We start from the raw sequence: 24,659 nt of genomic DNA, 5'->3' as shown, positions 1-24,659 counted from the left end.
TTTGGAGGTGGAGGTAACTCTTAGATTTGAAATGTGAGGAGAAAGGTAAAGATAAGTTCAAAGGTGAAGAGATAAAAAAAGGAGTGAGTTAAAAACCTCTTTTTATTGCGTTTGTCATAAAACTTCTTTTATTGCGTTTTCCATTCTGCAACACTATTCCACCACTGACACAAATATACACACTTATATGTGAGGGACATGAGAGGTCAAACTGCTTAACTTGATTTTTTTATCTTTAACCTGAGTACTTAGCACATGCCTGTAATATATCATAAGTAAATAAAGAATTCCTTGATAAAATAATTTCAAAACGTACATCTTTTCTTTTGAGCTATTAGATTTTTTTGCCATATACTGAAAAGCATAGTATCCTGTCTTTGAATTATTTTTTCCCATTAATTTGTACGTAATTTTATGCATTCTGTTAATATCCCCCCACTAGGGTGGATATGAAGAGCACCCACTAGGGGGCACTCAAGACTAATGAGCTGCCATAGTTCCTTAGGTTTTTGTTTGTTTTTAACAAAAATAGCCTATATCGCCCTGACCGGTTTGGCTCAGTGGATAGAGCGTTGGTCTGCGAACTCAGGGGTCCCTGGTTCGATTCCGGTCAAGGGCATGTACCTTGGTTGCGGGCACATACCCAGTGGGGAGTGTGCAGGAGGCAGCTGGTCGATTGTTTCTCTCTCATCCATGTTTGTAACTCTCTATCCCTCTCCTTTCCTCTCTGTAAAACATCAATAAAATATATTTAAAAAAAAATAGCCTATATCTCTTCTGATTAAAAAAAGTAATGCAGCCCTGGCTGATGTGGCTCAGTTGGTTGAGTGTTTTCCCATACACCAAGTGGTCCCAGCTGGTTCACTTCCCAGTCAGGGCACATCCCTGGGTTTTGGGCTTGAAGATGTAGGAGGCGGCCAATCAAAGTGACCCTCTCACATCGATTTTTCTGTTTCTCTCCCTCTCCCTTCCTTTCTCTCTATCTCTCAGGTCAATAAAAAAGGACATATTAAAAAATTATAAAAAATATTTAAAAAGTAATGCAAATAACACGAAAAACTATGCAGTATTTAAGTAATATAAACATTTGCAAACTCACATGAAACAAGATATCCATATATATGGTTAAGTGAAAAAATTCAAGTGGTATAATAATATATTTAATGGATCCCACTTTTGAGAAAAATAAAAATTATATATGAGCATTTATATCTATGAAGAAAAATACTGAAAGGACCAAAACATTAACAGTGGTTACTTCTAGAGCTAAGATTTTTGGGAGGTTCAGGGCATACTTTACTCTCTTACTTTATAAATTCTTTTTTGCTTGACTTTTAATTTTCTGGTTAGCAAGTATAGAGGCATGTCTGACCTTCGATAATAAATACATCTTACAATTTTAAGTTATGTGCTTAGTATAAAAAATTATAAGTCATCAAAATGTAAACAATTATATTATCTATTACTCAGAAATGATTATTGTTGAGTTGCTGTACATATTTTTCCAAACTTATTCTATGCATATATAAACATGTTTCAAAGTAAGACCATATTATGCATACTATTATGCAAAGCAATATTTTGTTCACTAAATATATTGCAAACATCTTTCCATATATATCCTATATAATAAAAGCCTAATATGGCCCTAACTGGTTTGGCTCAGTGGATAGAGCGTCGGCCTGCGGAGTCAGGGGTCCCAGGTTCGATTCCGGTCAAGGGCATGTACCTTGGTTGCGGGCACATCCCCAGTGGGAGGTGTGCAGGAGGCAGCTGATGGATGTTTCTCTCTCATGGATGTTTCTAACTCTCTATCCCTCTCCCTTCCTCTCTGTAAAAAATCAATAAAATATATTAAAAAAAAAAAAGCCTAATATGCTAGGTGTCCAGTCATCCGCTTGTCCGTTCAATCAAAGTGTAATATGCTAATGATATGCTAAGGCCGCTCAACCACTCACTATGATGTGCACTTGGTCACCAGGGGGAAGACAGTTGACTGGTTGACCAGTCGCTATGACATGCACTGACCACCAGGGGGTAGACGCTCCGACCTGTAGGTTAGCTTGCTGTAGGGGTCTGGCCCATTGGGACTGAGCAAGACGGGCCAAACACGGCCTGGAGCCCCTCTGTGGTCCCTCCCTGGCTGGTCAACCTCCTGCGTCCCTCCCTGGCCCCGATTGTGCACCCGTGGGGTCCTTTGGCCTGGCCTGCGCCCTCTCGCAATCTGGGACCCCTCGGGGGATGTCGGAGAGCCGGTTTTGGTCCGATCCTGCAGGCCAGGCTGAGGGACCCCACTGGTGCACAAATTCATGCACTGGGTGGGCCTCTAGTTACTAGTTAAGTTTACTTTACCTTAGCTACATAGTATTTTGTTGTATGATTATAGAAGTTTTTTTTAACTAATTTCCTATTGATTAAAGTTGACTCCAGTTTTTCATAATTTAAAACACTGCAATTAACAACTTTACATATACTTCTTTGTCCATTCATCCAGTTATTTCTGAAAGTATTAAGCCAAAGGGATATCTGTTTTAAACATTTTGATATATATTATCAAATTATCCTCAGAAAATGTGTTCCAAAGTATGTTGTCTTCAGCAATGAATGGGAATTCTTGTTTTTCCATATTTTTACCAACTTTGAGTCTTTTAAATCTTTGCCATGCTGATGTGGAGAGAGTTCTTTTACTTTTTTATTTTTTAAATATATTTTTATTGATTTCAGAAAGGAAGAGAGAGGGAGAGAGAGATAGAAACATCAATGATGAGAAAGAATCATTGATCGGCTGCTCTTGCACGCCCCACACTAGGGATCAAGCCTGCAACCTGGGCATGTGCCCTGACCAGGAATCGAACCGTGACCTCTTGGTTCATCGGTCAACACTCAACCACTGAACCATGCCAACCAGGCAAGAGAATCCTTTTAGAAATGCATTATTTGATTTTTAGCAGAAATGCTTATTTGACAGTTTCATTAAGATACAATTAACGTACCATAAAATTCACCCCTTTAAAGTGTACAATTCAGTGGATTTAGTATATTCAGAGTTTTGCAAGCATCATTACTATCTGATTTTGGAACATTTTCATTATCTTAAAAAGAAATTCCTGCCCTGACCCGTTTGGCTCAGTGGATAGAGCGTCGGCCTGCAGACTGTAGGATCCCAGGTTTGATTCCGGTCAAGGGCATGTACCTCTGTTGCGGGGACATCCCCAGTGGGGGGTGTTCAGGAGGCAGCTGATCGGATCTTTGTCTCTCATCGATGTTTCTAACTCCCTCTCCCTTCCTCTCTGTAAAAAATCAATAAAATATATTAAAAAAAAAAAAAGAAAAGAAATTCCTTATCCATTAGCTGTCACTCCACATTGCAACCTCCCTTTAGCTCCTAACAACCACTAGTGTACTTTTTGTCTCTATATATTTGTTTTCTCTCGATATTTTCTACTAGAGGCCCGATGCGTGAATTTGTGCATGGGTGGGGTTCCTTGGCCTGGCTGGCGATTGAGGCCTACTGGGGGGCTGGCTGGCCGGGGGGAGGAGCCCCGGGAAGTCGGCTGGCTGAGGGGAGGGACCCTGGAAGGTCGGCCGGCTGGCCCAGCGCGGGGGGGTGGGGGGACCATGAGGTGGGCTGGCTGGGGGGAAGGGCCAAAGGAGGTTGGCTGTGGGAGTGCACTGACCACCAGGGGCAGCTCCTGCATTGAGAATCTGCCCCCTGGTGGTCAGTGTGCATCATAGCGACTGGTCGACCGGTCGTTCCAGTCATTTGGTTGTAATGGTTACCTAGGGTTTTATATCCTATACTAGAGTCCTGATGCGCAAAATTCGAGCAAGAGTAGGCCTTCCTTCCCCTGGCTGCCAGCACCGGCTTCCCTCTGGCACCTGGGACCTGGGCTTTCCTTGCAGCCCCGGCTTCGTCCAGAAGGTCATCCAGAAGGATGCCTGGTCTAATTAGCATATTATGCTTTTATTATTATAGATAATAAAAGGCTAATATGCAAATAAACTGAATGGCAGAACAACCGGTCACTGTGATGTGCACTCTCCACCAGAGGGCGTGTGTGGAACATGGCGGGTGTCAGCCGTAGCAGGATGGTGGAACAGGTGAGCGGGGGTGCCTGACCAAGGTGGGGCGCCAGTCGCTGTCATCGGGGCGAGCCTCTGGTGGTTACTGAAAATTCTTTGCTCCTGTGTGCCACGGTCCTGCCAGGCGCTTGCACCTGCTGCCAGTGCCGGCCGCACTTGCACCCGCTGCTGGTGCGAGCCCCGATTGTTTGGCTCTGTCAGCAGGTGTGAGTGGTAGCTGCCGGCCCCAATTGCAGCTCAGAGCTTCTCCACCTCACCCTGTTCCTGAGGGGAGATAAGGGCTGGCAACCACCTCTCGCACCCTCTGCCAGCGATAGCCCCACTTGCACCTGCTTCTGGTGCCGGAGCCACTGCTCGCACCCACTGCCGGCGCTGGTCCCACTTGCACCCACTGCTGGTGCCCGGTGCCGGTCCTGATCGCTTAGCGCCATCAGCGGGTGCAAGTGGCAGCTGCCGGCCCTGATCGCCCCTGAGGGCTTCTTCGTCTCCCCCTCTTCCTGAGGGGTGATCGGGGCAGCAGCTGCCACTCACACCCACAGACAGTGCTGGCCCCAATCACTCTGCACCATCAGCAGGTATGAGTGGGGCCGGCTCCGTCAGCATGTGGGAGCGGTGGCAGCGGGAGCAGGGCTGCCAGCAGACGGGACCGGGGGCCACGGCGGAGGGGCCGGGCGGGGGCGCAGAGGATGGGCTGAGACCCGCTCCTGTTCCTACCGCAGCCTCGTGGTCCGTAGTTCCTTTCAAGGTGCACAAATTCGTGCACTGGGCCCCTAGTATATAGATAAGTAGAATCATGCAGTATGTGGTCTTTTCTGTCTGGCTTCTTTCATTTAGCATAATGTTTTTAAGATTCATTCATGTTGTAGCATGTATCAGTATCCTTTTTATGATCGAATGTTTTTGTATTTTCTCAATGTATACTACATTTTATTTATCTTTCCATCCATTGAAGGACGTTTGGGTAGCAGAAGTATTTTTAAAGCAATGAAGTTAAATTCAAAGTGATTGTTACTTCACTATTTTGAAGATTCATTCTTTTTATATATATATATATATTTATTGATTTCAGAGAGGAACAGAGAGAGGGAGAGAGAAACATCAATGATGAGAGAGAATCATTTATTGGCTGTCCCCAACTGGGGATCGCACCTGCAACCCAGGCATGTGACCTTGGCCAGAATCAAACGCAGGACCCTTCAGTCCACAGGGTCATGCTCTCTCCATGGAGCTAAACCGGCTAAATAATTTTCATTTGGATCCTGGTAAATCCAGCATTTTTGCAGAAGTAGTGTAATTATTTTATAAACTAGAGGCCTGGTGCATGAAATTTGTGCACTGCCGGGGGGGGGGGGGGATGTCCCTCTCCAATATGGGACCCCTCGGGGAATGTCCAACATCCCTCTCACAATATGGGACTGCTGGCTCCCAACTGCTTGCCTGCCTGCCTGCCTGCCTGATTGCCCCTAATTGCTTCTGCCTGCCAGCCTGATCACCCCCTAACCACTCTGCTGCCAGCCTGACACCTAACTGCTCTCCTGCTAGCCCGATTGCCCCCAACTGCCCTCCCATGCTGGCCTGGTCACCCCCAACTGCCCTCTCCTGCAGGCCTGGCCCCCACCAATGGCCCTCCCCTGCTGGCCAGGTCACCCCTAACTGCCCTCCCCTGCAGGCCTGGTTGCCCCCAACTGCCCTCCCCTGCTGGCCTGGTCGCCCCCAACTGCCCTCCCCTGCTGGCCTGCTTGCCCCTAACTGCCCTCCCCTGCTGGCCATCTTGTGGCGGCCATCTTGTGACCACATGGGGGCAACCATCTTGTGCAAGGGTGTGGTGGCCAATTTCCATATTATCTCTTTATTATATAGGATATTTGCTAGTAGTGCAAATTCTAATTTTGAGATGTTGAAAAGCTGGTAAGCAGTATGTTTATTTATATTTTTCTCAAGATAATTTATTGGATAAACTACTCCCTAAACTTATCTGATTTAACTTTCTGCAAAGATGAAAATGTTCAGTTTAATACAGTACTTGTATGGCTATTGAGCACTTGAAATATGTCTAGTGCTACTGAAGAACTGAATTTCTAGTTTTATAATGTAATTTTAAAAAGCTATTTGTATAAAAAAGTGTTGGTATAACTAATTACCTCAGTTGCTAGAGCTTAAACACTTGGTAGTATGCATAGTAAAGGGTATTTATATATTATTTAGCATGTTGGGGATATATTTCAGTTAATTACCAATTTCAGTTAATTACCAATTACCAGTCATATATTTCAGTTAATTACCAATTTCAGTTTCTGCATAACTTGTTCTAATATTCCTGGCCTGAAACACATGGGGAAGCCACTATGGCACTTAAAGGAAGAAGAACTAGAAGAAAGTCATATCATACAGTTGGTTCCTAACTGAGATCTAGCTGGATCACAGATACTTCCTTTGTAGATAAACAAAAATTTTAGGGTATTACCAAACAGCCTATTCTGTCTCAATTTTTTTAATGAAACATGACTTTTTCAGAGTAGATCCCTTTTCTCATTGCTTTTCATAGAAGTTCTGTATCAGTTTCAGCTTGCAGTAGTATCAATCTTATATCTAGGGGGAAGACCTGTATTGGAAGAATATTTAAAATAACCATTTCTGGAGAATTTTGGATAAAAATGTGCCAGATAAATTGACTTTTACTGTACTAAATCAGCTTTAAAAACATTCATTTTCCCTACTTTAAAGTTACTACTTTCATAACATGGGATTTTTTTTCTATAGGCCACTATGTAATAAAAAAAAAATTAGCAATAGTTTTAGTCTTTAGTGCCACCTGTGATTAAAGTACATCTGTATTTATTATTAGTAGACTAGTGTCACAATTTGGGGTTATTTGATCTGATTACTGTGTTTTATTTTCCTGCAGTTCTTCTACTTTTACTGTACATTCTTTGACTTTAGGTCTCTTCTCATAATTCTTTGCCTTGGTTTTTTTATTTCTGTAAAATCATAAGTCATAATTCTGTATTTGTTTCTTTCCTAAAAATGTAAGCATTGAGTTATTAAGAACTTTATATTCTTTTGAATAAATATATTCCAGAGAGGCCACAGTGCTAAAGAGCATAGACTCAATTTTTTTAAGCTTTTGATTTATTATTTGTTAAACTGGGATAATCCTATCTAATAAAAGGGTAATATGCAAATTAACTGTCACTCCATCACAAAGATGGCAGCGCCCATAGCAGCTGGGGCGCTGGATGCTGGTGGTGTTGCCCCGGCAACGAGCCCCAGTGTTCCATGTGCCCCGGCCCACGGAAGGAAGGAGGGAGGGAGGGTGGGCGGGTGGGCCCTTGGCCAGAGGCTGGCCAGGGCGCAGGTCGCTGGCATCGTTGGAGGATGGGCTGAGGGACCCCCCGCCCCCTTGCACAAATTTCGTGCACCGGGCCTCTAGTAACAATAATAGTACCTCATTCATAGAGTAGTTGAGATTAGATAAGATAATGAAGGTAAAGCACTTAGTATGGTTTCTGGCATGTATTAGGTACTCAAAAATGTTTATTACTGCTATTGGACTGGTTGTTCCTATTGGCTTATACAAAACTTAAATTTAAAAGCTTAGATTTTCCTGATTCTCACATTTATGACGTTTTTGTTCATGCTCTCTTTAGGCCTTTATGTGTTATTATCCATTATATCTTTACTAGAGGCCTGTTGCATGAAATTCGGGCAGGGGCAGGGTGGGAGGTCTCTCAGCCTGGCCTGCACCCTGTTGCACTCCGGGACCCCTTGCTTCTAACCACATACCTGCTCCTTGCCACTTGGCTTGCTGCTCCTTAGCGCTGCCGTGGAGGCGGGAGAGGCTCCCGCCAGCGCCACTGCCACTGCACTTACCAGCCGTGAGCCCCGCTTCTGGCTGAGCGGTGCTCCTGCTGTGGGAGCGCACTGGCCACCAGGGGCAGCTCCTTCATTGAGCATCTGCCTCTTGGTGGTCAGTGTGCATCATAGCAACTGGTTGTTCTGCCGTCAGGTTGATTTGCATATTATGCTTTTATATATATATAGATAGATAGATAGATTCTTCCATTTTCACAACAAAGAACTTCTTTGTTCTTGTTTGTTTAAAAAAAAGTTTTATGTTCAGTAGACATGTTTTCTGATAACTATTCATTTTTATGGGTAAGTTTTAAAAATATTATCAGAAAGGTTTCCATTACCTAAATAGTATTTCTTTAGATTATATTCAGAATACTAAAATCACAAGACTATGTACTTGATAAGTTTTAGGGGAGACTCATCTAATTTTCTCACATTTTGTTTTTGTAGGTAATTTTAACTAATCAGATGACAACTAAGATTGATAAAAATCAGGCCATGCTGATACCAGCGTTGGGTGGGTAATAATCCAATAAACATTTTCAGTTAAACACATCTTCTGTACTTCTTTAATTTGATGCTTATTGAGTACTGTAAACTCCATGAAAGCAGAGACTGTATGTGTCTTATTCACTGAAAAATCTTAGCACAGAGCACTCTGCCCTTAGATATTGACTCATCTTTTCAGTTAACAAACATTAATTTAGCATCTACTATATAGAAACTGTTGTGTCAGGTACTAAACTTATAATATTCATTTGATGATTCTTGCCTTCAGAAAACTCACAGTCTTAGGAGTAAGGGTGAATCCATTCAAATACAAATTACACTGCACTGAATAGATTTATTTTGTTTTTAACCTCAGTCATGGTCTTGTTAGAATATAATGCTTCAAGATTTATTTATACTAAAATCTTTAAGAATAGTCTGTCAGAGTTTCTGCTTTTTTTCTGGTGGTTAGAAATATGTTAGTCTTAATATAAGGAAGATTGATAAATATGTTTATTCAAACTATAAATTTTTCTAAAAGTAAATAGAAGATACTGATCTGCAATATTTTATTAGATATGTAAAAATCCATTAATCTCAGGATGTTATCAACATACCAGGTTTAAAGTATACTCTGATTATGTTAAATCAAGCAAAGTAAAACTGTATTTAGTCAGATGCATTCTGAGAGACTTACAAAGGCAATATACAATTATTGTGTTCTTCTTCCCTCAGGAGAAAGTTGGGGACATGCTGCTACAATACGGCTGATCTTTCATTGGGATCAAAAGCAAAGGTCAGTGTAGAAACAAGTTAATTATTCTGAATATTGGGTTAACTATACTAAACACCAGATTCTTAGAGCTAGTCCAGTGGATGAAATCTACAGTGCCCCATGAACTAAAGGTTTTGTTACCTTGTCCTTAATCACCTACAGCAAACAGAAACATGTTTTTATCTGCACATTTAGCTACATAAGAAATGCTTTGGAATTTTTAATGATGGGTTGCACCTTAAATGAATAGTGGGCCAAAGAATGCTACCTTCTAAAGCTCTTAGAAATCAAGTACCATTAGCCATGCAGAAGGAGGTGGGTACTTTGTGTTCATGGAAGGGATTGAAAGGATAAAATTGGGGCAAAAGGTTAGCTATAGGACTAATTTATGTGGAAAATAGGATGGCTTTTCTTAGTTGTTGCTTAATGTATTTCTTCTATAAAATTGTGTTTTGTTTTCTTTTGTATTTTCCTACCTTGCTTTTGTTATCCAATTACTTACCTGACTTTCTCTGGTATTGTTCTTTAAAATAAAACTATGACAGCGTGAAACCTTTGTATTTGTTTTTAAAGCTGCTGAGCAAGTGAACAAACCAGCTTTTATTTTTTTTAAAATAGGCAATTGAAAGCTGCAAAATCTTTTATTCTGCACTTCTAGAAATGTCAGATTTATGCTAGACTCTCTGCTTTGAGATTAATTGTCATAACCTAGAGAACTCGGTTTTGAAATGCTCTAATGAAAGGGGAAAATTGAGACAGCTTGTGGGCAAAGATAGAAAAAAGGATTACTTAAATACATGTTGGGTCTGGTCAGTGGTATGGTCTATTTCTTTATCTGTATTTCTTTGTTCTTTTAAAAATGTTTTTATTGATTTTATTTATTTTTTTTTTATTTTTATTTTTTTGATTTTATTTTTTTAAATATATTTTTATTGATTTCAGAGAGGAAGGGAGAGGGAGAGAGAGATAGAAACATCAACGATGAGAGAATCATTGATTGGCTGCCTCCTGCAAGCCACCACTAGGGATTGAGCCCGCAACCTGGGCAAGTGCCCTTGACCGGAATCGAACCTAGGACCTTTCAGTCCATAGGCCAACGCTCTATCCTCTGAGCCAAACCAGCTAGGGCAATAGTTTTGTTCTTCATGGTTTGAAACCAGCTATCTTTAAGTCATTGAAGTTGCATGACATCTTGTATGTGCTTTAAATTTTAGTTTATCTTGAAAGGATGGAATTCACACTGGAGGAAAACAGTTATGAAAATGAACACTTTGAGCAGAAAACTAAAAAACCTTGACTAGCCAAATATATATTGAGAATTGAATTTAAGTATCCCATCTTATGACTCAATCCCCACCCTTCACCAGCAACACCTGATTTTTATCTTTTGACTAATGATGGAATTACATTCTAATAGAAATACTAAAACATTCTAATAATGGAATATCATTCTAAAAGGATTACTTTGGTCTCTATCCTGCATATTGTGCATGTTTTCCTTCAATTTATATATTCATAATAATATGAGACTGAGATTGTTCAAAATTATACCGCTCTTTGCCAAGAAGATCTGGTGGTAGAGTGGAGTAATATAGCAACACCCCCACATAGTGTTTCATATGTGCTTTAGAGCACAAATTGTGCTTTTGTCTTGTTTCTTCCTGACCCAAACTATGTAGTTCAGCCATATGTTAAGCTTCATCTCAGCTGGGGCCATGGGCCAAGTGATTCTTTCGTTTAGTTTGTTGTTTAAAAAGATCTGTTGAGATGCAGACATAAAATATAAAATTTCATTTTTTACTTAGAAATTGGAGGAAGGTTTTTAACCTGAATACTAAGGCCCATTTGACTTTAAGATCCTTTTTTTATTGATTGATTAAAATATATTTTTATTGGCTTCAGAGAGGAAGGGAGAGGGAGAGAGAGATAGAAACATCAATGATGAGAATCATTGATTGGCTGCCTCTTGCATGCCCCCAGCTGGGGATTGAACATGAAACTGAGGCATGTGCTCTGACCAGGAATCGAATTGTGACCTCCTGGTTCATAGGCCAACACTCAACCTCTGAGCCACACCAGCCAGGCAACTTTAGGATTTTTAATAAATACATACATGCTTCTTAAAAGCTTACTTACTTATTAGCCTGACTGGTGTGGCTCAGTGGTTGAGCATTGACCCATGAACCAAGAATTCACTAGTTCCATTCTTGGTCAGGGCCCATGCCCAGGTTTCGGGCTTGATCCCCCGTGGGGGGGCATGCAGGAGGCAGCCGCTCAGTGATGTTTCTCTCTCATTGATGTTTCTACCTCTCTATACTTCTCCCTTCCTCTCTAAAAACATATATATTTTAAAAAGCTTATTTACCTTTTAATGATTTTCTCAGAAAAATCAAATAAACTAGGTACTTTTTTGGATATGGTATTAGATACTAATTTTTCAGAAGGTTAGCTAATTTTATATTGAGTCAAAAAGATATTTTTTAATAAGGTGGGTTGAAATATACCGTGCCTCTATTTTTCTGTTATATTTTGCATAATATGGAATAGCGACTCTAAAAGCATTGTAAAAATTTATAATTTCACTTCCTTCTCAGAGCTATTCTTATATTACATACTAGAGGCCCGTTGCAGGAAGATTCCTGCAATAGGGCTTCCTACTGCGGTCTCTGCCGTCCTGCCTGCTTCCCTCCCTTCTCCCCCACCCTGCCTGCTTCCCTCCCTTCTCCCCCGCCCCGCCTGCTTCCCTCCCTTCTCCGCAGCCCTGCCTGCTACACCCCGCTTGCTTCTCAGCAGCTTTGCTCCCTTCTGCAGCGCTTGGCTTCCTTCTACGCTGTCTTCAGTCTTCGCCCTGTGCCTGGATATGCAAATTAACTGCCATCTTGGTTGGGTTAATTTGCACAATTGCTCCTGATTGGCTGGTGGACGTGGCTTGTGGGCCGTACCGGAGGTATGGTCAGTTTGCATGTTTCTCTTTTATTAGATAGGACTAGAGGCCTGGTGCATGAAATTCATGCACCGGGGGTTGGTGTCCCTCAGCCCAGCCTGACCCTCTCCAATCTGGGATCCCTCGAGGGATGTCCAACTGCCCGTTTAGGTCTGATCCCAGGCAGTTGGACATCCCTCTCACAATCCAGGACTGCTGGCTCGCAACCACTCACCTGCCTACCTGCCTGATTGCCCCTAACCACTTCTGCCTGCCAGCCTGATCACCCCCTAACCACTCCCCTGCCAGCCTGATCGACGCCTAACTGTTCCCCTGCCGGCCCGATTGCCCCTAACTGCCCTCCCCTGCCGGCCTGGTAGCCCCTAACTGCCCTCCCTTGCCAGCCTGGTCGCCCCCAACTGCCTTCCTCTGCAGGTCTGGTCACCCCTAACTGTCCTCCCCTGCAGGCCTGGTCACCCCCAACTTCCCTCCCCTGAAGGCCTGGGTCCCCCCAACTGCCCTCCCCTGTAGGCCTGGTTCCTCCCAACTGCCCTCCCCTGCAGGCCTGGTTCCTCCCAACTGCCCTCCCCTGTAGGCCTGGTCCCCCCAACTGCCCTCCCCTGTAGGCCTGGTCCCCCCAACTGCCCTCCCCTGCAGGCCTGGCTCCCTTCCAACTGCCCTCCCCTGCTGGTCTGATCGCCCACAACTGCCCTCCCCTGCCGGCCATCTTGTGGCAGCCATCTTGTGGCAGCCATCTTGTGGCAGCCATCTTGTGTCCACATGGGGGGTGGCCATCTTGTATGTTGAAGTGACGGTCAACTTGCATATTACTCTTTTATTGGATAGGATTACTTAGCAGTTATTTTAATTATGCATACAGTTGCAATTATAAAGTAAATGACATTTTGGATTCTGCTGTTTTCATCCTGAAAGTACAAACTTAAACCATTAAGCTAATGGACCATGGTCTCTGATTGCCTCTCTTTTGAATTGTGCCTGAGTAGAGGGGCAATTTCAAAATTGAGAGAGTAACAGATTTTTTGAAAACAAGTAAACATTATGTTATATGTAAATAAATGATCCTTTTAACTCTGAGAGTCTATGATTTTTCTCTAAATTAGTGTAGTTATATCATTTTTAAAAATTTGTGTAAAGTATACATTACTTAAAACTTAACATTTTAACCAGTTAAGTGTACAGTTCAGTGGCGTGACGTATATTCACATTATTGTATAATCATCACCACCATCTATCTCCAGAACTTTTTCATCTTCCTATACTGAAACTTTGTACCCATTAAACACTAATTCTCCATTCTTCCTTCCTACCAGGCTCTGGCAACCACTATTCTACTCTGTCTACTCTAGGCACCTCAAATAAGTGGAATCTTACAAAATTTATCCGATTGTGACTGGCTTTATTTTATTTAGCACAATGTCTTCAAAGTTAACTCTAGTATGTGTCAATTTGTTTCTAAGACTGATTAATATTCCATTATATGTATATGCCACATTTTTTTATCCATCCATCTGTGGAACATTTGGATTGCTTCTACCTTTTGGCTATTATGAATAAGTTACATCGGTTTTAAAGTAATTTTAAAAAGTTTTTGCTTATATTTGTTGCGTTATAGTATTTGAACATAGTTAATAAGAGCTTATAATTTTATTTTTCAACTATTTTCAGCTTTCAATTTTATGTTACTTACTTTGTACAGTACATAATAAAATCCTACCTAAACTTGTTCTTTCATGACAGTGATTTTCCTGGAATAATCATTTTGAAAGAATGTGTCTTCCTAGCTTATTTATGTATATATATAAAAGCCTAAGCGACTGTTTGACTGTCCGACCGGTAGCTATGACATACACTGATCTCCAGGGGGCAGACGCTCAATGCAGGAGCTGCCGAGCTGCATTGACTTGGCAGCTGCAGTGACTTGGCGGCTGCGGTTCTCGGGTGACGCTCCTGGAACCAGAGGAGGGAGTCTGATTTTAGGGTGCATCACCTGAGAACCACCATCTTGCAATCTGGGACCCCTCGGGGGAATGTCGGAGAGCCGGTTTCGGCCTGATCCCTACAGGCCAGGCCAAGGGACCCCACTGGATTCCTGGATTTGTGCACCGGGCCTCTAGTATTGGTAAAATATGAGTGTATGTTTCTTATGTATATCCCAAGAAATTGTCTTAATACTTCTATAATACACATAAAAAACCAAAATTATTGCAGAAAGTTTGAAAAATGTAAACAAAAAAATCTTTATTTTATAATAACTTTTAATTGTAGTCTTCTAGTTTTTTTATATATGTGTGTATACATACTCATAAATGCAGGATTATACAGCACAACTTTTACTTAATGTAATATTGAAATTTTCCTATTTCATTAAATGTTTCTTCCACTATGTTTTCTTAAGCATAAACAGTATCTCGTCATGTATAAAGTAGTTTATTTCAGTGATTTTCAGCCCTTTTCAGGTCATGGCACACATAAACAAAGTACTAAAATTCTATGGCACACCAAAAAATACATTTTTTGCTGGTCTGACTAAAAAAATAGGTATAATTTTGATTTATTCACACTGGAAGGCTATTGTGTTAGCTGTTGTAATTTTTTATTTGAAAATCTAAGGGAAAGAGGTCAGCGCAACAAAACTAGTCAAGTATTGCATATTTTAAAATTTTTTGCAGCACACTGTTTGAAAATTGCTGGTTTGTGTTTTTTATTTTTATTTATTGATTTATTACTTTTTTTGAGAGAGGGAGGGAGTCAGAGAAACATTGATTTGTTGTTCCACTTATTTATGCATTCATATTGGTTGCTGCTTGTATGTGCCCTGAGAGGGGGATAGAACCCACAACCTTAGCATATTGGGATGATGCTCTAATCACTTGAGCTATCCTACTAGGGTGAAAGTTGCTGGTTTATTTGAATCAGTCATTGGACTTTTAGGTTGCTTTAAAATTTTATTTATATAAACAATATAAGTAATTGTTAATATCTGTAATAATTATTACTAGTACATGCATACATATAGCTATTGTTTGAAGGGAGTACTTCTGATATTTCTTTCTGTATCCTTAGAGAACAAAATAATAGAGTTATATTTCTAAAAATTATAAACTTAAATGATCAAATCAGTCACCTGAACTAATTAAGATTATGTGTTTGTGTTTTGTTTTTTTCCCCCCTCTAAGCAGGTTGGCAACATTGTACAAATCACCAAGCCAGAAGGAATCTACAGTACTGTTTCAAATCACAGTCAGTATTATTATTATTTTTTAAAAATATGTTTTTATTGATTTCAGAGAGGAAGGGAGAGGGAGAGAGAGATAGAAAGAGAATCACCAATCCACTGCCTCCTGCATGCCCCCCACTGGGGACTGAGCCTGCAACTTGGGCATGTGCCCTGACTGGGAATCAAACTGTGATCTCCTCCTGGTTCATAGGTCAGTGCGCAAGCACTGAGCCACACCTGTGGGCAGTATATTAAATATTTTTAAAGTGAAAGTTGTTAAAAATTTTCATAAAAAAATACCAACCTTACTAATTTTGGTTTATAGATATTATAAATCTGTCATAGTCACCAAATATATCCTACTTTAAAATGCTAATTTTCCTGTAATTGTACATCATTACAATTTTATTGAACTAATCATATTTATCAATAGTTTTGAGCCAAAAATATTCTTGGCATCTCATATTTTAAGGACAAAAAACAGAAATAGAGATTCTGAAACTGAGTTATCCACTTAGTCTTTGCATTGCCTAGGTGCATTTAAAGTACTCTAATTGGAAAACTCTATTTTAGAGTATTGTGAAAATAAGTTTGTAAAACACCTAAGTAATTTTTACATGCTATTTTCTTTCACCTCTTCAATAGTGTCACCAGGAAGTTTTTTAGGGTTGTCTTTTAGAGAATATTTCTATAATGCAATGTTATTTCTGTGTGTATATGTATGTATAAATAAATAAATATAAAATACTTTAGATGTAAAATACTCTAGTACAACCCTGGCTTGGACATCTATCCATGAGGTTTATCTTCTTCATTTACAGGGTTGATAACTTCTACCCCAACAATAAAGTAGCTCTCTTATCAATTACTTAAAATATTTAAAAGACCAGTCATTATTTTAGATGTTCTTAAAGCATACTTACATTTTTTTCATCTTACAGCCTCAGGGATTTAGAGATGCTGTTGCTACTGCATGCTCATTGCAAACAGAAGGTTCATTGAATTCCCGGAAACGGTCACGAGAATCAGAGGAAGAACAGGAATCCAAAGACTAGTCTCAAAGTATGTGTGTATATGGGTGTATATATGTATTAGACGTATTTCTTTAAAATATAAAAACACACTGTGGCATAAATGAATCAGGAATATATCAAATGCAATATAAATATACTTAAATGAATATGATTCTCTGAAAGTTTTTCTGAAGCAGTGTGCCTTGTTTTCATTTTTAGTAACAATCAGTAGGAACGATATAGGCATTATATTTTGCAAATGTGGAAAGCTGATCTCATGAGCCAGTCAGGCTGTATATTTTTGTTCTTTTTTTTGCTAATTGCCTAGAAAATCCTAGGGAAAAAAATTTTTTTTAATATTCATTTTGTGCTCTCCTCTTTAAGTATAGCTTTGATAATTCTTAAAATGAACTTTTTTTATTATTATAAACCCAGCATGCTGAGTCAACATATCATTATATTCAGTTTTATGGGTAGGGTACACATTTTAGATGACCAATCTGATTTTAGTAGCCTCAGTCATAAAATCTAAGCCATTTGCTTATTTTTAATTAAATTTTTTTTTTTTAAAGATGAGAAGAACCATGTCTTCTTCAGAACTCTTTTTTAAAAAAATATATATTTTATTGATTTTTTACAGAGAGTAAGGGAGAGGGATAGAAAGCTAGAAACATCGATGAGAGAGAAACATCGATCAGCTGCCGCCTGCACACCTCCTACTGGGGATGTGCCCACAACCAAGGTACATGCCCTTGACCGGAATCGAACCTGGGACCCTTCAGTCCACAGGCTGACACTCTATCCACTGAGCCAAACCGGTTAGCCAAACATTTTAATTTATTTTATAATGTTAAAGGAAAGACTTTGGAACTGTTACTCCGTTTAGAAATTGTCTGGAACATACATCTTTCAGAATAGTCAAGTCAGTAAGCTCACAGTTAATTATTTCTATATTCTGGAATTCTATGTCAGTGGTCGGCAAACTCATTAGGCAACAGAGCCAAATATCAACAGTACAACGATTGAAATTTCTTTTGAGAGCCAAATTTTTTAAACTTAAACTTCTTCTAACGCCACTTCTTCAAAATAGACTCGCCCAGGCCGTGGTATTTTGTGGAAGAGCCACACTCAAGGGGCCAAAGAGCCGCATGTGGCTCGCGAGCTGCAGTTTGCCGACCATGGTTCTTCTAGGTGTATTTACATTTTCCTTTGAATAATTTTAACTACTTTAAAATTATTCAAAGTTAAAATTTTGGATCAAATAGTTTAAAAATAATCTAAAGATGTTTTAGGATCTGATTCTTTTTATTCTCAATTCATTCACAAAATTTATTTTGATTCCCAGTGGAAGAAAATTATTTAAATACTTTATTATTATACTAGAGGCCCAGTGCACGAAATTCATGCACAGGTAGGGTCCCTAGGCCTGGCTGGCGATCAGGGCTGATTGGGGCCTTCCGGCTGCCGGCCAGCGCCTCCCTTCCACAGCTGCCAGCTGCTGGCTGGGGCCTGCCTTCCCCAGCTGCCAGCTCCTGGCTGAGGCCTCCCTTCCCCGGCTGCCAGCTGGGGTCTTCCTTTGTTCCGCGCCGCCCCCTGGTGGTTAGCGCATATCAGAGCAAGTGATCGAACTCCTGGTCTCCCAATCAAACTCCTGAGGGGACAATTTGCATGTGCCCCCTGAACGCAGCATCCAGCCTCATGGAGGGGCTGACAGGCCCAGACATGCCAACGGCAGTGGATCCAGCCTCGCCACTGGGCTACCGCGGCCCCCGGCCAGGCTGACAGGCCCAGACACTCAGCAGTGGCGGATCGGCGAGGCAGGATCCACTGCTGGAGTGGGCAGATCCTGCCTCACTGCTCGGCCCCCTGCTGCCCCCAGCCGGGCCAACAGGCCAGGACACCAGCCTCGCCACTTGGCCCCTGTGGCCCCTGGCCAGGCAGACAGGCCCAGACACTCCAGCAGTGCCATCTTTGTTGGGTTAATTTGCATACTTGCTCCTGATTGGCTGGTGGGTGTAGCAGAGTGACAGTCAATTTGCATGTTTCTCTTTTATTAGTGTAGATACTTTGACAATTATATTTCCCAGATTTTAGTGGCAGTTGGTATTTCCTATCCCAGACTGAACACTAAATTTATAAAATATTAAATATATGATTACTATGTAATTGACTATATACTTAGAATAACCATAGTTTGCCAGGACTTTTTGAGAGTGAAACTAGGTGCTGTTGACAGTTATACCAGGGCAGTGGACATAAACTAGGATTCTCCCTGGCAAATCAGGCATTTGGTTATTCCAAGTATATAACACTAATTTTAAATGATGAATGTAGGACAACTGATTGTAACTATCTTATTTGTTAGGTTTAAGGCACATATTTTTATTATAATTAGTGCAGTCATAAAAAATTACCCATCATTTTATATTCATTTTGCTCTAATCATCAAATCTAGGGTTGGGGAGGTTATAAGTGATGAATATCAGTGTTACCAGTCATCATATACAATAGGATTTCACTTTATAAAGCATTATAAAGAATTTCAGCGCCTGGCTGGTGTGGCTCAGTGGCTGAGCATCGACCTATGAACCAAGAGGTCATGGTTCGATTCCTGCTCAGGGCACATGCCTGGGTTGCAAGCTCGATTTTCAGTAGGGGGCATGCAGGAGGCAGCAGATCAATGATTCTCTCTCATCATTGATATTTCTATCTTCCTTTCCCTTCTTCTCTGAAATCATTAAAAATATATTTAAAAAAGAAAATAACTTTAAAGACCTATAAGACTCTGAATATAGACAAAGCCCAGTGTATTTGTTTGCAACTCTTCTGGTTGCTATTGCTGAAAATATATTTATTTTTGCAGTTAAAAATATAATATACACTTAAATCTTAGTCTGCTTGGGTTGCAATAATAAAATAGCATAGAATTTTTTTTAAAAAAATATATTTTATTGATATTTTACAGAGAGGAAGGGAGAGGGATAGAGAGCTAGAAACATCGATGAGAGAGAGACATCGATCAGCTGCCTCCTGCACACCCCCCACTGGGGATGTGCCCGCAACCAAGGTACATGCCCTTGACCGGAATCGAACCTGGGACCCCTCAGTCCGCAGGCCGACGCTCTATCCACTGAGCCAAACCGGTTTCGGCAAAATAGCATAGAATTAAAACAACAGAATTTTCTCACAATATTAGAAGCTACAAGTTCAAAATCAGTGTGCCAGCACAGTCTAGTTCTGGTGAGAGTTCCCTTCCCTCCTTGCTTTCTCATTGTGTGCTTATAAGGCCTTTCTTTGGTGAATGGTTCATGGAGAGGGATTTTCCTTTCTTCATCTTTTTTATTGTTTAAGAACTTAAAAAAAATTATCTTAGAGCAAGAGAGGAGAAAGACAGAGAGAAACATCAATTTGTTCCACTTGTTTATCTCTTCTTCTTTTAAGGTCACCAAACCTTTCAGTTTAGGACTCCACCCATATGACCTTATTCAACATTAATTACCTCCTAAAAGCCCTGCCCTATCTAAATACAGTCACATTGGAGGTTAGGGCTTAAAAATACAAATTTTGGGAGGACACAATTCAGCCAGAGCATTCTGCTCCTGGCCCCCAAATTCATGTCCTTCTCACATTCAAAAAATGTATATTGGCTTTCACTCCTTTTTATGCATTGTTATGATCACCCTTTTTGGTAATCCATTAATACACAGAAATACATTTGCACACAGAAACACTTATTTACACAATCTTTTTTATTTTTATTTTTAATGTCAATTGCATGTTTTACAATGCTCTCACCACAGTTAGTACAATACAGGCCATTAATATAGGTTAACTATAAAAATTACTCATTCTGGAAAGTGTAGAGCAAACCAATTGATCTGCTTTGAGAAACCTTTTGCACACTGATGCACTTAGAAAATAAATTTGATTCCAAATAAGTTATTAAAGGTATAAAATATAGCCCAACTGGAGTGTCTTAGTTGGTTGAGTGTCGTCTTGTCCACCGAAAGGTTACCAGTTCAAATCATGTACCAGGGCACACATCTGAGTTTTGCGTTGGATCCCTGGATGGGGTGGAAGACAACCAGCTGATGTTTATTTCTCTCATTGATGTGTGCCTCTCTCTCCCTCCCTTCCCCTCTCACTCTTTTCCTCCTCTTCCACTCTCTAAAAATCAATGGAAAAAATATCCTCAAGTGAGGATTTAAGAAAATGTATAAAATATAATGTATACTAGTAGAATTACTAGTAAAAGCTCAGATGACCTAACTAAAGGATTTTGGCTAACTTTTAGCTTGAATTTTGGAATATGTAACTTAAAACATATTTACTAGTATATAGTGCCTTACGATTTTGAAACATTTTTACATTATTTAATTTGATCCTTTTAGCAACTCTGTCAGATAGAAGTGATAGGTTAGCCTTTCTGCTTTTGTTTCTTCCATGTATCCATCCATCTAATGCCTAAGACATACACATTTAACAACTACGTATTGAATGAATAAATATTTCAAATATATTTAGAAAAAAATTTTGTTTTTCAAATGGTCAGATAAGGATACTATTTGGTCTTGCATAGGATAAGGTTTCGGAGCATTTTTTATTATAAAATATGTAATATATAATTTAATAGTGGTTTTCTTAAATTTTTAAAACTGTGATAAAATAGATATACCATAAAGTTGGTCTTTAACCATTTTTAAGTGTTCAGTTCAGTGTCAATTACATATACAATATTGTACAACCATCACTGCAATTTGTGAAATTTCATTACCTCAAACAGAAATTCTGTACCCATTAAGTAATAATACCCCATTCTCCTTCCAGTTTCTGGTAATCTCTAATCCACTTTCTGTTTCTATGAAAATGCCTATTATATATATTTCATATAAGTGGAATCATACAGTATTTTTTCTTTTGTGTGTCTGGCTTATTTCATTTAGCCGAATGTTTTCAAGATTCGTCTGTTTTATAGCATGTGTAAGAATTTCAAACCTTTTTATGGCTGAATAGTAATCCATTATATATACCACATTTTATTTATTCATTCATCTGTTGATGGACATTTGAGTTGTTCCTAATAGAGTTTAAATGGTTTATAAATTTATATGAATTATACTTTTTGTTTATGAACCTCTTACTGACTTTTACTGCTTATCAAGTTTGGGACAGTTGATTGGTCTTTGCAGTATTTTCAAACTGTTGCTACTAGTTTAAATTTTAACCCTAATACACTTTCTTACTAAAATATTTACAGCTATTTACAGGGATAAAATCCTATATAATAAAGCCTATTGTCCCCTCGGGTGGTCATTTGACGGGGAGTTTGGGAGTTCAACCGCGTGCTATGACGTGCGCTGATTACCGGGGGGCGGTGCAGAACATGGCGGGCGTCGACGATGCGGCTCTGGTAGTGGGTACTCAGGTGCTGGATGCCTGCAAGGAGCCTGCCTCCCCCCGCACAGCCTCTTCCGGGCGAGCCGGGCCACAGCTGCTGGGACTGCAGGGGCAAGTCGGGCTTCCTGTAGGTTCACTCAGGAGCCAATGTGCAAGGCTGGTCAGGAGAGAGCGTGCTGCCCACTGGCTTCCATGCAGCACAGCCGCACTCACTGCATCTCTGCGTGGGTACTTGGGCGCCGTGACTCAGGCGGCGGTGGGGGGTGGGGTGGGCGCATGGGGGTCCAGGGTCTGCCCAGGGCCCAGAGGTCAGCTGGGACCTGCCCTTCCACACTAGATGCTTGTGTTTTGACACCTGCCAGGCCTAGGGACCGCACCCATGCATAAATTTTGTTTTCTGGGCCTCTAGTCTAGACTAATAAAAGAGAAAGATGCAAATTGACTGTACCTTCGCAATGCCTACCAGCCAATCAGGAGTGAGTATGCAAATTAACCAAACAAAGATGGCGGGTTAATTTGCATACACAGGGGGCCGGACGCAGGCCTTTCGCACTGCCCTAGCTGTTCAGGGCCTCTGGGCAGCGAGGGAAGGTGGAAAGGTGGCTCTGGGCTAGAGCAAAGGCTGCCAGCAGCCAGGGTAAGGAAGGCCCATTCTGTACAAATCCTAATGCATCGGACATCTAGTATAGTATAAAGGCGTAGAAAGAACATAGGACCAGGGTCAGAAGACCTGCATTCTGATTTCAGCTGAGACATTAATAAGCGGTGTCAATTTTGGCATCTTTCTTTTTCTTTTTTTTTCATTTCAATAAATCTTTATTGTTCAGATTATTACAGTTATACCTCTTTTTTTACCCATAGCTCCCCTCCACCCGGTTCCCACCCCACCCAATCCCATGCCCTTACCTCCCCCACTGTCCTCATCCATAGGTATATGATTTTTGTCCAGTCTCTTCCCACAGCCCCCACACCTCTTTCCCCCGAGAATTGTCAGTCCACTCCCTTTCTATGCCCTTGATTCTATTATATTCACCCGTTTATTCTGTTCATCAGATTTTTTATTCACTTGATTTTTAGATTCACTTGTTGATAGATATGTATTTGTTGTTCATAATTTTTATCTTTACCTTTTTCTTCTTCTTCCTCTTCTTAAAGAATACCTTTCAGCATTTCATATAATACTGGTTTGGTGGTGATGAACTCCTTTAGCTTTTTATCTGTGAAGCTCTTTATCTGCCCTTCAATTCTGAATGATAGCTTTGCTGGGTAGAGTAATCTTGGTTGTAGGTTCTTGCTAATCATCACTTTGAATATTTCTTGCCACTCCCATCTGGCCTGCATAGTTTCTGTTGAGAAATCAGCTGACAGTCGTATGGGTGCTTCCTTGTAGGTAATTAACTGTTTTTCTCTTGCTGCTTTTAATATTCTCTCTTTGTCTTTTGCTCTTGGCATTTTAATTATGATGTGTCTTGGTGTGGTCCTCTTTGGATTCCTTTTGTTTGGGGTTCTGTGCGCTTCCTGGACTTGTAAGTCTATTTCTTTCACCAGGTTGGGGAAGTTTTCGGTCATTATTTCTTCAAGTAGGTTTTCAGTATCTTGCTCTCTCTCTTCTTCTGGCACCCCCATAATTCTTTTTTTTTTTTTTAAATATATTTTATTGATATTTTACAGAGAGGAAGGGAGAGGGATAGAGAGCTAGAAACATCGATGAGAGAGAAACATCGATCAGCTGCCTCCTGCACACCTCCTACTGGGGATGTGCCCGCAACCAAGGTACATGCCCTTGACCGGAATCGAACCCGGGACCCTTCAGCCCGCAGGCCGACGCTCTATCCACTGAGCCAAACCGGTTTCGGCTGGCACCCCCATAATTCTGATGTTGGTACGCTTGAGGTTGTCCCAGAGGCTCCTTACACTATCTTCATATTTTTGGATTCTTTTTTCTTTTTGCTTTTCCGGTTGGGTGTTTTTTGCTTCTTTGTATTTCAAAACTTTGACTTGATTCTTGTGCTCCTCTAGTCTGCTGTTGGATCTCTGTATATTATTTTTTATTTCAGTCAGTGTATGCTTAATTTCTAGTTGGTTCTTTTTCATATCCTCGAGGGTCTCACTAAATTTATCGGCCTTTTCTAGAAAATTCTTGAAAAAACCTTTTAACTGTGGTTTTGAACTCTATATCCAGTCGTTTGCTTTTCTCCAGTTCTTTCATTTGTGATCTGTTTCTTTGTCTCCGCATTTTGGCTGCTTCCCTGAGTTGATAGAGTGGCCTTGTGTGCTAAGTGTCCTATAGGGCCCAGTGGCTCAGCCTCCCCAGTTACCTGAGGTGGACACTCTTGGTGCACCCCTTTATGGGCTGTGTGCACAGTCTTGTTTGTAGTTAAGCCTTGATTGCTGTTGATATCACTGTGAGGAATTGACCTCCAGCCCAATTGGCTATGAGGACCTGTTGTGTCTACAATGGAAGAGTTGCTGTGCAGGAGACACCCTTATGGGGCAGGACTTGCTTCAGTGGGGCTTTGGTGCTCACTGAGTCTGCCCCCTGCGTGTGTCCCTTATGGATCTGAGTAGTTGTATTCTGGATGGTCCCACTCTGACCCCTTGGTACACTGGCTCTTGGATCTCCAAGGAGGTGCTAATTTAGCCTCAGCCTGAGGCCACCCAGCAGGAGCTACGGAGAGATCTGCAGATTCCTCTTCTTTGTTTGGGTTTTGGAGGTGCCCAGATGAGGCCCAACTGTGAAGCAATGCAAGCTGCTGCAGGGCCTTGGTCCTTCTTTTGGATGTTCTGGGTCTCACTGACTCAGTTGCAGTTTGTTAGGTAAGTTTAGTTTTCAAAGGACCAGGCCATTCATATGCAAAAGCCTCTGCGCACAGCTGGGGTGGATCAGAG

At 40.9% G+C, this 24,659-nt stretch overlaps 1 protein-coding gene across 2 annotated transcripts in view; it reads left to right on the top strand.

The window, feature by feature from the left end:
* The window catches only part of RAD51C (RAD51 paralog C), a 39,430-nt gene extending 22,717 nt beyond the window's left edge, over window positions 1-16,713 (top strand). For both annotated transcript variants that reach the window (XM_080679846.1, XM_080679845.1), the window contains exons 6-9: window positions 8,386-8,452; window positions 9,160-9,220; window positions 15,323-15,383; window positions 16,302-16,713. In XM_080679846.1, coding sequence (XP_080535972.1) covers window positions 8,386-8,452; window positions 9,160-9,220; window positions 15,323-15,383; window positions 16,302-16,415 — 303 coding nt within the window. In that variant the 3' untranslated portion in view covers window positions 16,416-16,713. The remainder of the gene's footprint in view (window positions 1-8,385; window positions 8,453-9,159; window positions 9,221-15,322; window positions 15,384-16,301) is intronic.
* The last annotated feature ends 7,946 nt before the right edge of the window (window positions 16,714-24,659 follow it).

This window comes from Plecotus auritus (assembly GCF_963455305.1).
Source record: "Plecotus auritus genome assembly, chromosome: 7".
In the NCBI taxonomy this organism is placed as follows: Eukaryota; Metazoa; Chordata; class Mammalia; order Chiroptera; family Vespertilionidae; genus Plecotus; species Plecotus auritus.
This window is presented reverse-complemented; position numbering and strand designations above follow the sequence as displayed.